General features: G+C 35.6%; 2 protein-coding genes across 5 annotated transcripts in view; both read right to left on the reverse strand.

The window, feature by feature from the left end:
* LOC121312926 (BMP-binding endothelial regulator protein-like) overlaps positions 1-5087 on the reverse strand; it is a 33380-nt gene extending 28293 nt beyond the window's left edge. Inside the window, exons 1-2 of the mRNA XM_041244851.1 lie at positions 4016-5087; positions 1246-1331 (exon numbers count right to left, since the gene is read on the reverse strand). Coding sequence (XP_041100785.1) covers positions 1246-1331; positions 4016-4154 — 225 coding nt within the window. The 5' untranslated portion in view covers positions 4155-5087. The remainder of the gene's footprint in view (positions 1-1245; positions 1332-4015) is intronic.
* A 3655-nt stretch (positions 5088-8742) lies between these two features.
* bbs9 (Bardet-Biedl syndrome 9) overlaps positions 8743-17102 on the reverse strand; it is a 251413-nt gene continuing 243053 nt past the window's right edge. For all 4 annotated transcript variants that reach the window (XM_041244853.1, XM_041244855.1, XM_041244854.1 and 1 more), the window contains one exon: positions 8743-11747. The gene's annotated coding sequence lies outside the window, so the exon portion shown is untranslated. The remainder of the gene's footprint in view (positions 11748-17102) is intronic.

Consider the following 17102-nt stretch of genomic DNA (forward strand, 5'->3'; position numbering starts at 1 on the left):
AAGATTTGTATTTACAACACGTAAAACAAATAGATTCTGAAAGCTATTATATGATAGGGTAGTAGTATTAAAAACAAAATGATACAATCTCAGCTCAGTTTGATTTCTAGAGGGTCCTTCCTGGACAGGATGCCTAGGGTTTTTTACAAGGGCCGCTACCATTAAAAAAGCTCTACACTGCTAGCTAAAAAAGGAGTGAGATAAATATTTTAACAACTTTGATGAATTGTTGTGCTTTATTTTGTTTAGACTCTGCGGAGCGCTATGTGGCAATCCATTTTTTTTCTTGGAAAACAAAGCAAACCAACTGTTGTTGTAATGGTAGAATGGATAAAACACAGTAACTAAGAGAATATACAGTCTCTCTTTTAAATGTTTCAGCTTCCAGCCTAATCATGTTCCGTCCTAATATTTCTTGATATTAACAATGACTATAAAAACTGGGGTTCAAAGCCGATAAATAAAAATATATTCATAAATGTATTTAGGTGTATTGTGTTTGGAATATGGAGTTTAACAGTGGAACACCTCTCTCTGTATATAAGTCCACCCCAACCTCAGCCCCTAACTCATACACAGTCTGCTGCAGATCTACTGCAAATGTATCTGCTTAACATGTTAATAAAGGCACTTTTTCAACAATTAAAAACTAGTTTACAAAGTCCATTTCAATGATATAAGATCAACTTGGAGATCCCTGAGTAGGGATGTGATATTTACTGGACATTTTTAGCTGACATTTTTTTCTTAGTTTCTATGATATATTAACTAATCATTAACCAAAAATAAATAAATAAATACAAATTTGTTTATATGTTAATAAGCCAGCTGTTAACTGTCAATAAACTTAAAAAAGTGACCGTGAAGATTGATCTTCCGAAGGTGAACTTAACAAGTAATGGTTAATTTAATTTTTTTTTTTTCTTCTGTTCTGTACTAAGGCAAAACAACTAAAACAAAAACAGCAAACCAATTAGTCATGAAATCTCTTAAAACATGACACATTACAATGTTGACAGAAACAGAATGTTGTAATAAATACGATCACAGGTAAAGGGAATGCTGGCCTTTGTGATCTTTTATTCTATTGGCAGTCGGCTACATTTATAAACACTGGCATTAACATGCAAGCAGCAGCTCACATCAAGATAATTGAAATCTGGACGAAGAGGAGGTTGTGATTTACACACAGTGACCCTCACAATCAATGGGGTCTGGATCGTTTCAGGTTAGTTTCCTTCTTACCAAACAAACACAGCTGATGCAGGGGTTGTCTGTGATAGTGGGGATCTGCAACACATCTCCTTCATTTTGACAACTAGCCACAGAACCTGCACAACAAAAAGCAACACGTCAGAGTATGTCATTGTGATCAGTAAACAGACCTGGGAGCCAGTCTCAAACTACCACTGCTGAAGTACACTGCTTTCAGGCAATGGGAGGGTTTTAAAACACACATACAGTGTTTGTACTTGAAGCTGTCGGCCAACCTATGTAATCCTCAATTAAATAAACCAGTGAACTGTAAACCTTCCAGATACATTGTTGCTGTTTAGATAGTGGTATAATCTGTTGGTTGTGTAGAGCTTTTAAACTTAAAAGGGTGTTTTAATATAATAGTACAGTTACAACATCCAGCCACTAGGTAGAGCTATGTGCTAAGTGAAATTCTGTTAGATTCAAAGTTAAGCAATAACACCTTCAAGAGGTAGAGGGGTCTGCTACAAAAAAAAAGGGTTATTTTTTGCCAATGGAGGAGTTCCAGCCACCGTTGGTGGTCACAGCTTTGGTTGTGTAATAGATTATCAAACTATAGGGAAGGAAACCTGATCAGATCAGGGAGGGAAGAAACCCTCAAAATAACGGGGGCTTGAAACTGTTGCGGAAACTGCATGGCTATTTGGCAACCAGTGTTCTGCACTGGATCATTCATAACTTTAAACCATTCTGGAAACATGGAAGCATGCACTGATAAAAGACTGTATCACAGAGCAGGAGGCACCTCACCAATGAATCTATAAACCTATGCTATTGTATTACATGGATTACTACTTTCAACCAATTTAGCATATGGAATTGTATTTTATACAAACTGCATCAACCAAAATATTATGCAACAGATTTGAAACACATTTACTATTTATACACTATACTGTAATGTCTATTTGGTGTTTTTTTTTTTTTGTTTGTTTGTTTTCTCAACCAAAATACAATTATCAATAAAATGTGTTTAAGCCTGTAGCATAGGACTTAATGTTGAGCTCTTTAACGTTTGGTTTAGAGTGTTATAGGCTATATTGATTAATGCTTATTATTCGTTTATTCAAGAAGCACTGTCTAAGGAAAACGGAGCAGGCAGGTGTAAATGGCAACTTTTATAGTTAAACGAGCATTTCACAATTTCCAATACTAAATACTGTAGAGTTTTTTATTTGTTTATTTATTTTATGCATATACAAACGAACACATTGCAAACCTATATGTTTCGACTATAGCTCCTTCATCTGTGTGATTAACGCATGCACCAAAACGTCTGTCTATATGGCTTGGTTTATTATACATTTTACCTAAAATTACAATTCCGGTTATAATTTTGATAAATCTGTAGAATACCATGGATAAACACCTTCAAGATACGACTTCGGACTGCAGATCATATAACTAGGTGAAGCTAAACCCAAGACTGACATGTTGTAGTTAATTATGAAAAACTGAAAACATATATATATATATATATATATATATATATATATATATATATATATATATATATATATATATATATATTTCAAAGCCCTAATACTATTGTAAATACATTTAATGTGGTATACACTACCTGGGGTTTAGAAACTTTTGAAACCAACCTAGGGTATCCTAAATATCCTTTCGGATGGGACAACTGGATAGACATATTTATGGATTGAAGCTAAATCTCATCTAGATTAAAAAATACACCTGTTCTTGAGAAACAGCTCGATGTACAAATTGTTTGAAGTGCAGCACAATATTGACAGAGTTTGTCTGTGGCACCTGTCTTATGTTTGCAAATAACAATGTATTCCCAATATGTGTGTGTGTGTGTGTGTGTGTGTGTGTGTGTGTGTGTGTGTGTATAACGTTTGCCTGTAATTACTTCCTACTTCACATGTGATTGTTTTCCTTGATTTATATAATATAAACTATATCATAATTGACAAAGAACATGTGGGGAAACAAACACTATAGAAAAATGTTAACTTGGGTTTCGTTTCGTATCATGGATCGGTGTCTACTAGCCGCGGTCTAACAATAGGGTTCCTTTCATAGCACTGTAACTACAGCGTGATTTAACCCACACACGAAGACATACTGATATTTCCTAACCACCAGTGCAAAGCATAAAATCGGAAAAATCAGATAGATTTCCAACCCCGTTGCAATCAGACTGATTGCTCAGTCTAAGTAGCCCCTGGTGAACCACAAAAACTCTTTGTAACGTAATATTTCTGAAATTACTTTTTTTCTTTTTCTTTTATGCACCAGGTGTTGTTAAAGTATACACTGGAAATAAGGTCGTCGTCTGCCTGAAACCTAGTATTATATGCCAAGCGAAGTTTCCTTTTTAACTGATTATTTTCAATAAAATTAAAAAAAAAAAAAAAAAAAAAACTGAAAAAACCATCATGTGAAACCGGCTACCAAATAGAGGACATTTTTAAAATACCTGCATGAATGTTTGCACATTGCTAACAACAACAACAACGTAAAATACGTAAGATTGTATTTTCATGGTGGTTTAATGTCGAATAAAACTTTGATATTAAGTGTTAATTTGTCACCAATAGTTTTTTGTTTGTTTGTTTTGTTTTACCTTAGAAGGCTCAATCTCTGTGTTTATAGGATTTATCTGTTAATTGCACCTTTATGGTATACGTTACAATACATAGAAATGCAAAACTGACAATAGTTAAAGCCTGCGTATTTTTTTTAAAATGATGTATATTTCAACATGCCAATGTTGAATGCCCCATCTTACCTGTAAGAAACGCAGAAGACGGCCGCATCTGAGCCAACAGGTAGAATAGGAAGAAACTCCAGGTGAATCTCGCTGCGACCCCGTAGATGTTCTGCCTCATAGCCAAATATTTAACGCCGCGGTGAAAGAGCATCCTCATTGGGTCCAAATAAATACAAAAACTTTTTGGAAAAAAAAAAACTTTATACAAATAAATAAATAAATGTTACCGGTGGCTGAATCCCGCAGACAATATTTAACCACGTTGCTGCTGCCAGCCCATCTCTAATTTCCCCTTTCCCAAATCAGGTGTAAAGCGTTCTTGGCTCTTTTTGCTGGAGTCAGCTAGTCGACATTTCCAGATTACCATCATATAAAGTGAGAGAGAGAATTTAACAGCAAACTGCTATCCTCATCTCAACAGTGCTGCTCATCCAGGCGCATACCCAAAACATTATATATGGCACCGCAAAGTCCTCCTGCAGGAAAAAAATAAACTAAAAAGAAAACAGTCCTTTGAAATTGGAATTGTGACGAATAAATAAATCCAATATAGCCTGTCGGGTCAATAAAAAAAAGTAAATAAATACAAAAATAATCACGCACTGTAGTCTTCAAAAGGGGGGCATTTTAAAATAAATTAATAAAATGCTCTGAACATGATATTGTGAACTTCCGAAACGTCAACGCAATATTTAAAAATCACCCAAGTGGCATCTACAACCTATGTTTTTTTTTTTTTTAAATATTCATGAATGCCATTACGCAGACGGGAGAATGATGCTAATGTTCAAAGAGCTGTTTTGTTCTGGTCTTGACTCCTCCGTTCCATATCACAGGAATGATGCTCGGTGTCTGCGGAGAGAGACTAGCTTGAGGCAACTGTCTGGACGCGCGCTGGGAACCCTCTCCGCATAGAATTGTAGCACCACTCACAGAGTAACTCGCCTCCTTTTAAACTCCAGAGAAATTTAAAACGGAACGGCTACAGTTAAACATTTACAATACGGCGGGGTTCCACCTACAAAGATAGGGTGACCAGCCCTCGTTATTTAAGTGCCTGCCGACAGATTAATAACCCAATTCATTTGGCGTCCTTCTAACTGCTGCCTCACCTTTCTTTGGATATTTAATAACGAGACCATTGGGGGAAAAGCCAAGCACTTTTAAGGTTGACCCACCTACTAATTTCGGTCGTATCTCATTACACCACCACCAAGACCGAAAACATAACACAAGCTTTACACTAAATCTTCGGGTATTTAACATGACAATATAGTGGCTCTATTGAAACAATGCTAAATGGTATATCCCTAAGCCGGTTTATTTTCACTCTAACTTGCAGCCAATGTACAATAGTATGTCAGATATACTACAACAGCACAATAACGCTGGTGCAACAGCCATACAGTAGACTAAAATCTCTCCGCTAACACATTCCTTTTATTTCAGCATTTGAGAGCGACGTAAAGATGCGTACGGGTGGGAAAGTACATATGTAAGCCTATTAAAGATACTATATACTATGAAACGAGAGGTAGTTTTCAGGTATTATTCAGCAGAACTGTGGTTAAAACGTATCCATTCTTTAAACACAATCTATCAGACTGACATTATCAATTCCATGCTAAATCCAGATTAACAGCTTTCTTCCACTGACTTGACGTTCACGAATATTCGAATGAAAAAAATGGAATAGGTGTACCAGACACACGATCTCAGTTGTTTAGATTTTTTTTTTAACTGACTTTATCTCATAACCATATGTTGGTATTTTGACCTTGAACTGAACTTTTAAGTTTCTGCCTGACTTCTGTTCAATATCAACCTCTATGTACTTTCAGTAGGAACCCAAATGTATTGAAATTTAAGTTTAAATACAGCCGCCAAATAAAACAAATTCGATTATGAATATGTTAATATTACAATGGGGAATGATATGAACTTTCCTTTAAACAAGTTCATTCTTTGTGTGCTTTGTACTCAGCACACTTTTTTAAATTTAATTACCTGTACATTAAAACAGAGAGAGAGAGAGAGAGAGAGAGAGAGAGAGAGAGAGAGAGAGAGAGAGAGAGAGAGAGAGAGAGAGAGAGAGAGAGAGAGATGCAACAATAAAGCAACCTATCCACCCACAGGTAAGTATTCTATCTAGCTCCACACAAAAACACTAATTCAAAAAGCTGTAATTTGTAGCACTATTTTCAGTAGGTCAATTTTTCAGTTTGTCACTAGATGGTGCCAAAGGGAACTTCTGTTGGAACAATTGTGCATCCTATAATAAATCGTTTCTCACACAGAACGCCGCGTATAGAGGAAAGTTTGTCTTCAATGCCCATACTTTCCTTCACAGTGAGTATTTGTAAAAAATATACTGTTGTAGTGAAAAGTTTGCACACACCAATGGAAAAATGATCATTTCTAGACATTTTTCGAAAAAATAATAATTATGAGAAAAATCTTTTGTAGCAAAAGTATTGCTTTTGTGAACGGGGGGGGGGGGGGGGGGGGGGGGTTATAGATATATACTATTATTATATATATATATATTATATATATATATATATATATTTGCGAAACAAACTCCAAAAATGCCAATTCAAAAGTATTCACACCATGACAAGGAAAATGAAATTAATAGCTAGTCGAGGCACCTTTAGCAATAATAACCTCTTCTAAATGATTAGGATATTTGTCAATGAGCTTTTGGCATGATTCTTTAATGAGTCTTGACCATTCTTCAAAGCAAAATTGTTCCAGTCAAATTCCGAGGAATTCTCTTGTGCACAGCCTTCTTCAACTCATACCAAAGATTCTCAATTGGATTTAGATCAGGACTTTGACTAGGCCATTCCAGAACCTTGATTTTATTCTTCTTTAATCATTCTGAAGTAGATTTTGATGTGTGCTTTGGATCTCTGTTGTGTTGGAATGTCCAGTTGTGCTTTAAATCAAGTTTTGTAGCAGTGGGTTTCAGATGATTGGCCAGTATCTTTTGGTATGCTATGGAACCCATTTTACTGTGTATTGGAACTACATTTCCTGTGCCATTAGAGGAAAAACAGCCCCATAGAAGGACATTCACACCTCCATGCTTGACAGTAGGTATGGTGTTCTTTGTACGCCTCACCAGACTTTCTCCAAATGTAATGACTATCAACATGACCAAATATTCTTGTTTCATCACTCCACAAAACCTTTGACCAGAACTCATATCCATCATTCAAATGCCATTTTGCAAACTTTAAGCGATTGTCCTTGTGAAGTTTTCCTAAAAATGGCTTTTTCCTTGGCCTGGAACCATTGAGACCTTCACCATGCAATACTATACCTATGGTTGAAATGGAAACCCCAGTCACACTTGCAGCCAGTTCACTTTGAATATCTTTGGCAGTCAATCTCGGATTGTTATTAACCTTCCTCACAGTTCTTCTGATTGTTCTTGTGAAAGAAACCTCGTTCTTCCAGACTGAGGGAGTGTTGTGACAGTACCACGAGTTTTCTACTTTTTCATAATAGAAACAATGGTTGAAATGCCTAACCCTTTTATACTCTCCAAGAATGTTCACCTACAATCCAGCATTTTCTAGACTTTTCTAGAGTTAGGTTTTGCATTATCATATTGAAATTTTAGTACTTTGTAGACCATACTATCACAGTATCAAAGGGTATGAATACTTCTGAATTAACATTTTTGGAGTTTTGCACAAAAAAATAAATCATTTTAGACATCTATTTCTTGTAACTTTTTCCCCCTCCACAAAAGCAAAACTTTTGCTTCAAAAGATTTTTCCTAAAATTCTTCGTTTTTGAGAAATTTCTAGAAATTATAAATTTCCATTTGGGTATGTAAACTTTTGGCTACAACTGTATGTAATTATACCAGCAATACTCCAGTGAAAGCCGCTAATGGCTGGAGGCTTCTAGAATGCAGCTGAGCACCGGTTGGAATTTAGTCACAACAAACCTGTATTAAATCCATTTTATTGTTTATTCAGGCCTAAGTTGGATTCAAACCCAGATGTCCAAAGGAAAAGGCTGACACCTAGTTCTCCAGAATCCCGTGAGGTGTATCAATTAGTCTAACTTCACTATAACGAACCCTTCTTATAACGAACCCCCCCCCCCCCCCCCCCCCTTTTTAACAAGCCAAGCAGCAAGAACTGTTTATTTCAATAAAAATTAGCCCTATTAGAACGATCACTTTTACAACATCTACCCGGATAAAACTACCTCGGCAGTGACTGACACTGAACTTTCTCCAGTGTGAATGTGTTTTTCTCTCAGTGAAAACAAAGACCATGGTAGGCTAACTTTTAAGATAAGGCTGATTCATAGATAACCTATTGTAGTGTGAATCATGTGTGACGTATGCAACCGTTACCATCTTAACACAACTGTAACCATGGCAACAGGTGTGAGGCAGTAACAGCGTGCGTTGAGAAAAACATGAAAAATATGAAGCAATCTACGCTGGATATGTTTTTCAAGAGAAAGGGCCTGTAATTACTGTATTCAGCATAAAGGTGTTCAATTTAATTTGGGGGTTTCTTTATTATTCTGATACAGCAAATTGCCAAACCCTATTACAGTGAAGAACCTGATAGAATGTGCATTTCTCCAGGTCGCAGGGGGGTTTCGTTATAATGATGTTACTGTTTTATTCGACTCAGCTCCCAGTGCACCAAAACAAAGCCTGCACAGCACTAAAGGCAAACAGTTTATTGGGTGTGTTTATGATAAACTACTCATCTCACAAGTACATCTTAAACAATGTTGGTTTATTTCTTTCTTTTTCAACAATGTTCAATAGGACCCTTGTAACTTGTACAGAAAACATAACAACGTCTGCAAACACACAACTGATTGTACATTAAACACAGAGCAACAGAGAAGACTGTAGCAAGAACCACTGTTACAGAGCTGTCTGGGTGAGCAGGAACACCGACCTTGGAAACATTAAGCATTTGTAAGACCGGTGAGGTTAGGATTGGCTAAAGATAGTAACAATGAAAAAAATGATAATGAAAGAAACAACAAACAAGAGCTCTCAATAAAAACAACGCATACTGCATATATGACTATTAATGGAGAAAAACAAATACCATCAGAGACATTAAGTACAATGGCTAACACTGCTAAGAACTAGAACATAACCACACAACTAATAAACCTGTTTGTGAACAGATCCATCTGCTTTGAACTCTATTTCAAATAGCCCCATTTATGTACACTTTTGTTTTATTATTATTATTTTTTAAAAGCTACTTGCAGGCCAATTCTTTAAAAAAAATACATTGTAGTATGGTATTATAATGTTATCAATTGGAATTACACAAACAAACTGAATAGAACAGTTAAAAAAAAAAAAAAAAAAAACAGTATCACTGCTAAAGAAAATATTCTGTCACTGGCTTCAGTGTAATGTTTACATTGCTTATATTTAAAATAAATAATAATGATAATAATAATGCTACATCACTTTAAATCAGTATATTGGTTTAAAAGTTCCTACATACAGCTTTTTCTGTTAAAAACAACTGCATACTTTACAATGGGAAAAAAAAAAACTTAATGAATCTGGTGCACTGGCTTAAATTATATGAATTCATATTCATTTGAACATACTTCAATTGCACTGAGTTCAGATTTGAAGAAGGACTTCATACTTATATTTTCCACTGTACTTGGATTAAAAAAAAGAAAAAATAAAGTTCTGCTGCTTTTTTGTTTTTCTTAAAAAGTTCATCAACTGGGACCAGAGATTATTGGTTTTTTTTTTTTTTTTGTTTGTTTTTTGTTTTTTTACACTTAGGAGGTGGATTGCCCACCCACTAAAACGAACTCACGACATACATAGGGAGGTTTATATTTGAAATATCAAGTTTGTACTTTATTTTCCCCACTTCCTTGCCGCTAACAAATTTAAACCTGTCACATGTAATTAGTCAGTTTTGGGTGTGGGCTAGGATCCTGAAGTTATTTTTTTAATTTTCTAGTCTCTTCAGTGTGTCAAATTTCCAATATTATTAGTCATGTGGATAAACATGACCCAAGTGTGGTGAAAACTGGGACTCCTAAGATTACAAATGGGTTAAATCAACTCTCTTGCACATTTGTAATCGCTGAGTAAATATGAAAGGGTCAGAATGGTTGAGTTCAGAGCACAAGCAAGATTGTGTCAAGGTAACAGTAAAACACTTTAACTTAAATTACATTCAGCAGAGCAGCTCTGAACAAAGACTCAGAGGATTATTTTGGAAAGATCATTTCACATAACATTTCAACTGGCAGTTGCAACAAAATGAACGATATCCAAGACTTAACGTGGGAGGTCAGAGGAGTCTAGATATTATTCTTAGCTTTTTTCAGAATGCGGAGTATTCATTTACTGTTCAGTGGTACCACATGTTAAGAAAATGAATGAAACTGCTATGACTAGCTGAATAGAAGTCAAAAACTGCATGTAGGCGTAGTGGTTTTCTGAGATGGATTATGGAATTGGAGGCTGTGGGTTCCACCCAGGACTGGCACAAGCCTAAAATAAATGCTCTGGCTATACTGGATGCTTTTCTGAAGGGGAGTACACTTTGATGTTGTGCGTTCATTAAAGTACTTTTGTTGCAGACACTGACGGTCAAAAGAGAGTTTGTCAAAGCTGATGATCGAGTAATGTATTATTAACCAGGAATGTTGTTCCATGGCTAGTCGTTAAGTGTTATACGCCAATGAGGTTTTGTGCAGTACTTCATTTCTTTTACAGTTAGTACATGCAACTTCCTTTTAAGCGATACACACACAAAATGGCCCTTGAATTAACATATTGGATTAATTAAGTTTGTTTTTCCATTTAGAAAGAATGGTGCAAATGCAGCCTGGTGCTTGGTGAATTGTGTATTGTACTGCCCATTACAGTGTGCTAGTGAAATCACCAGTATGAATGAAATACAAACCACAGCATTTTTTTTCACTAAAAGTAACCAAAGAATACATATTAAAGGAATTGAGAAAACAGTACAAGAAACAGGTGTTTGTTTCAATTTTCTGAACAGTGGCAGATCTCAATACCACTGCGTTAAAAGTTGTTAATGTGGTCTTTAACAGATCACTTTCTTCTGAATTGTTGATATATTTAACAATGTTGATACATGAGAAATAATCTTCCATGGGGTGAAAAAACACTGCCTGTTTAATATGTAGTTATTATTAAAAACAAGATTCAAATAAATGATTGGGGGAATGGTAAAAGGCATGAATGGCTGCATTGGGTTTAAACCTTGCCAAGCCACAGATTTCTAATGCATTAGCCTTAACAGCAGAAGCTGTAAATGTCTCGAAGGTTTTTTAACATTAAGACCTAGGTCACTATTAAGTATTTTAACTTTCATTAGTAAACAATTTTCTTTCTTGAAAATTTTGCTGAATCATATTACATCTGGAGAGCGATAGTCACTGTTACCATTTTCTTTTATAATCAAGATAATTTCAGAATTATTTTTTTCACTTGTGGTTAGATGAATCAGGTCTCAAATACATTATCATCCAGGGGGAAAACCTTTCAAACTGTCATGGCACATAGTCTGTTATCAAATTTCAGGGACTTTTGTCATGGCTGTATTCTGTGTGTAATTCAGATTCTCTGGGTCTCAGATGGGTGTTTATGCAGCTGACATTGCAAGACGTGATCCTGGAAGCCAGTCCTTATTCAAACTGAATCTGGTCAGCTTCTCTTCTGTAGCCTATTCTGTCAGATCTGAATAGGAAGTAAAAGGAAAGAATGGGTTAATCACAGTTCTAAACAGAGGGGAAATGTTGCTGCAGCAATCAAAATGACAACTGGGCTACTTGAATGTTTTAAACAGCTTGTATCATAAAATCAAATCATCAAAAATAGAAAGAACATCTCCATTAATATATTTATATTAACATGCGTATGAGCCTACACAGCCTACAGTCTAGACCAGTTTCATGTATGAAATACGATTTTTAATAGCATGTCAGTGACATGCATCCCCAGCCACAGATGTAAAGAAAATAAGAGCTATCGAATGTAATAGTTCAATGACCTGCATCACTGTATGCACCTGTAAAAAAGTCACTTCCACATCTAGACAGGCACTTGCCTCCACATATCACCAGATTATGACACACAGTAATGTGAGCTATAGATGTCATAATCAAATTTCATCTGTATTCCTGTCCTCTATGGGGGATAACTCATCAATAAAATATTTTTAAATGCAAGACTGGTTAAGGTTTCACTCCCAGGGTTTTTCTTTCTATCCAATTAATACAGAATATAACATTTTAAATCTCAAACAAATGTGGCTTGCAAGTTACAAGCAAATCAATACATTCACACTGTGCTGACAAGGTAATCAGTCACAACATGGCATTAAAACAACCAGACGAAGTAAGTGGATCTTCTCATCTCATTTTAATATGATTAAAAATATATTTTTACAATAATAAACATGAATTCCAAATTCATCATCAGCTCACAAGCTCTGCAATCATTATATTCAATCTTTAACTCAAAGTTTATGCTGACCATCAGTCTGATAGCCTATTCCATGAGAGATGCCATCATTATGCTTTGTACGAAGGCCAAAAGATAAATTAATTAACAAATACTGTGGAAATTTAATATAAATTCACTACAATTTTAAATAACAGTTTCTCTGGAATGCAGTAGTGTTGGTGCTTGTGAATGCAGTTCTTAGAAGAAAGGACCAAGACACTGGCTACACTCAGGAACAGTGTCAGACAAATATCCTCATAGGGCCAAAATAAGACCAACAAACTCATTTCACTCAATCATGACTTTTTAATTTTGTAAGAACCTGAATTACATGTAATTAACTTAGTCTTGACATTTGCCAAATTGTCTTTATAACGGATTTACATGCAACATACTGTAGAGCAACAGATAGATGAATCAGTTGTCTCACGCCATTGATCTTACTTCTCTGTTTTAACTGCATGATAACTTACAAAATAAATCAGTTGGCAAAAGAAAAACAACTGCGTCTGATAAAGAGATAGCAGTTAAATTTCGTAATGTTTGGCTCCCAACCTTGTTTCAGTGTCTGGTGTTTTTAAATGGTTTACGTCACCCAAACTGGGATCATTTTCGTTTGGCAAACACAACTTTACTTAAAAGACCAAGAAAGGAATGCTTTTTAGAAACATACATCATTTTTAAAATCAAGCTCTATTGCTCTACAGCAATGAATGCATGAACCCCACCTCCATTTCATTTATGGTCATTTCTATTAGCTTGCATTTCTATGACAATGTATCTTGTATGTGTGAATATATATACAAAGCAGATGCTGGTTATTAGCAACCTTAATAAAGACAAGCAAGATGGGCCAAATGGCCACCTCTCGTTTGTAAATTTTCTTATCTTCTAACTTTCGGTTACTTTCGGAATCAATCCCGTCCCATAGACTTTAATGTCAATGGAATTCTGATATTAGCAGATGCACACCGCATATTGACAACTTTATTGCTAGTTGCCAGTGCTACAGAGCGCACTTGCATGATTTAGGCACACTGCGTATTTCTGGCAGACTGAGGCAGAATCGTGGCTTTGAAACTGGCTGCGAAGCTGCACGCAAAATTGAGATGGATTTAGAACATTGTAAAAAGCAGACAATGTTGGATAATTTCTTATTTTAAAATTGTGTTCTTTAGAATTGATTGTGAGTACAACACATTTTATGTTTGCTTTACTCATTGTAAGAACAATTGTAGTACATTGTTGTGTGGTACTATTTAAGCCTACCTCCTTTTTTTTTGTTTTATACACGCGTGAAGTAAACAGTTCTATGTTTGGGTATTTCGTGTTTCTTATGTAAATTTTTTAACAAATACACACACACTCTGCTGTGCAAAAGTCTTAGACATGTTGCATTTTCTACTCTTATGCATTATGAGCATCACCAATTTATCTCAAAGCCTCCACTAGTGTTTTCTACTATTATAACAACCTTGACTTGCATAAAGAAGGAAAAACATTGAGTGAAACAATTTGCATAACTCGATTTTCAAGGTGTGGTATCCGAAGCATAATCAACAAGTACAAAGAAACATAATCTGTAATTGACAAGCCCAGGACTGGAAGACCCCAAAAGATGTCTAACAAGGATGAGCAATACTTGAATATAATATCCTTAAGGAACAGAAAGAAGACAAGCGTTGACTTGACAAAAGAACTGGCAGAAGGCACAGGTGTCATTGTCCATCAAATCAACAATACAAAGGTCACTCTTGAAATCAGGACTTCAAGGATATATTATAGTAAGAATGACTCTTAAGAAAGGGGAACAAGAACACAGAAATTGGACTACAGAACAATGGTCAAAGGTGCTTTGAACTGTTGATGGATGGACAATGACAGGTGGCCTTCTGCCAGTTCTTTACGCAAGTCAAGGTTGTTATAATAGTCCAAAACACTAGTGGAGGCTTTGAATAAATTATTGATGCTCATAATGCATCTGAGTAGAAAAATGCAACATGTCTAAGACATTTGCACAGCAAATATACACACAGTCTATATATACACACACCTACATACAGTAGATGCTGTTTAACAACATCAAGGTTGTTGGATCTACATTAATTACATATAGTTAGAGAAAAGTTTTTCCAGTCTGATTGCAAAAAAGTTAGCCTTATCTGCAGTGCATATTATCTGTGTCTATGAAGTGGCAGTTTGCAACACAGTGTTATTACATCTTTCAACTCTGTTTCTTCACGTGGTGAGTGGATCTTGCAATGTTGTAGGTAATATAGTTCATCCATAACATTAAACACTCAAATCATAAATTCTGTGGTTACGTACCAAACTTTTCAGCTAATGCATTTATCACTGATTGCACCGATTACACCAATGAAGGCTATTACCCCAAACTGTTGTCTACTTAACTTTGCTCATTGTAATCTTAACTCTAAATCCACGATTGATAAGTTAATAAATCTTTACCGGCATGATGTTGCATCTGACTTCATTCCTTTCTTTGTGCAGTTCGTGTTTGGATTTCATGTAAAATATAATTCTGTTATCGAAGCACACTCTTGTACGGCTTCCAGTTGATCTCTCTTTGTCGGAAAATAGTATAAAAAGGTAAGCTAACAGATGGCAGGTATAAACTGTCTCTAATGTAGCTCGAACTGGTCACTAAAAAGCATCTATTCAGGACAGTTTGAGTTTTATGTCTATGCTAGACAGACGTCACTGCACTATTACCAATCCTGCGTGCTTGATTGTTGTTTTTTCCAAAGGTGGCTACATCACAATTAGTGTTTTCTTACCTCCTCACCAAACTGAAGTGATCACCACTCACTGATAAGAAAATGAGTGGGCCTTCCTGGAAACTTTCCAGACATTTTCCATCTGAATAGGTACTGATCACTCGTAGTGGCTAATGACACATTGTCTGCTAGTTCTGATGTGTGTGTTAGTTTGTAGAGTAGGGTGTAAATGGCATATTTCATTGTTATTTATACCTGAATGTCTCTTGTCTGTTTTTTTTTTCAGTAATCACAGATCAAATCAAAACAAAAACAATACAGTTAGCAAAGAAAAATATATCTGAACTACTTTCAGATTGTATTTTCATCAAAACAGGGTTACAATATTACAGATTTACTTCATAAACCTTGTATTTTGGTTTTGAAGAATCCAGATACGATGGGATAATTTGACATTGGATGACAGCACAAATCCTGAATAATCCTGTAAAGGCCTGAATGAAAGACAAGGCTTTCTGTAACTTAAATCTATAAATCTATAGACTGAATTAACTGATCACAACTTTTCATCATTATGTTGAAGCTTGATAATGGCTTTCCGCATGGTAATCTCTACTGAAATTTATGGCTGCTCAGAGATGTCTTTTTAATTAATACAAACAAACCCAATATAAGTCTATATAAAAACACGCAAAAAAAAAAAAAGAAAAAAAAAAAAAAGCTTTTTCATTTAGGGTATCCTACCAAGCACTGCTGTTAATTTCCTATATTAACAGTACAAAGTAGATGGATTGGGTGCTTCCATACAGCGGTCAAATTAATAGCATAGAAATTTCAAAGTGATTTACAAAATAACCAGACTTTATCTGTAATATATAAAATATTAATACACCGATTTTTATTTTACCACCTTACCAAATCTAAGTCTAAAATGTTAACTAGAACAGATTTCAGTCGGGATGTCTTCATTTTTCGAAGATTGAACATGCTGATTCTTTTTCAGTCGCGGTTTCGTTCAGATATAATCAGTCTGTCTGTGTGCAGCAGTTGCCGTCCAAGACCTACTGAGACCGATTAGTCATAAGGGTGTCAACTAATGGTAAAGCAGGTTTAAGTGACGTGGCTTGTCATGTGTCATACAAAATGGCAGAATATTGTACAAAAGATTGTGAAGATGAGATCGTCCAAATGTGGACCAATAGTACATATCTGTCAGATTGCAGTGCTAAAGCGTACTCTGATCGTAATTCCAAAACCTAGGCGACAACAGAAATTGCAAAAGCACTTGGAACTACAAGTTAGTTTATGTGGTATTTAGTTTTAATAAATAAGTGTAGTAGCCTATATTTTTTACTGCCCCACAGTGTCTAAAACAATAACCCAACACAGTCACAAAGCCCCAAGATAGAGCTACACAAAAAGCGATACAAGGCCAAAGTCAAACATTATTTTTTTTTTTTTAGGTGTTTACTAATCAAAGGTGAAGCATCAATTTAACTTTTTATTATCGATCTTCTGGAAGCTTATATTTTCATACTGCACTAAAACAGAAGTAACCGGAGTGTCGATCTCTAATAGGTCACAAATCACAAGCCCCTAGATCCACATGCTGAGAAAAAAACGCCAAATTCAAATAAAAATCAACAGGTTGGATTTTACTTACCACAGGCTAAAGTGTAGCATACAAACTATACAAAAAGTCAAACACTGCCTGCAACGTCTGCACTGTGTAAATGGTCAGTCGCTAAATTAATAGGCTAAGAGTTTCTTTTTGGTTGCCTTGCGGCGCTGTCTCCGCCGTCTAATCAGCATATGATGCCATGCATAATGTGAGGGTCGCTATGATGGG

The sequence above is a fragment of the Polyodon spathula genome, chromosome 3 (assembly GCF_017654505.1).
Source record: "Polyodon spathula isolate WHYD16114869_AA chromosome 3, ASM1765450v1, whole genome shotgun sequence".
Taxonomy (NCBI): domain Eukaryota; kingdom Metazoa; phylum Chordata; class Actinopteri; order Acipenseriformes; family Polyodontidae; genus Polyodon; species Polyodon spathula.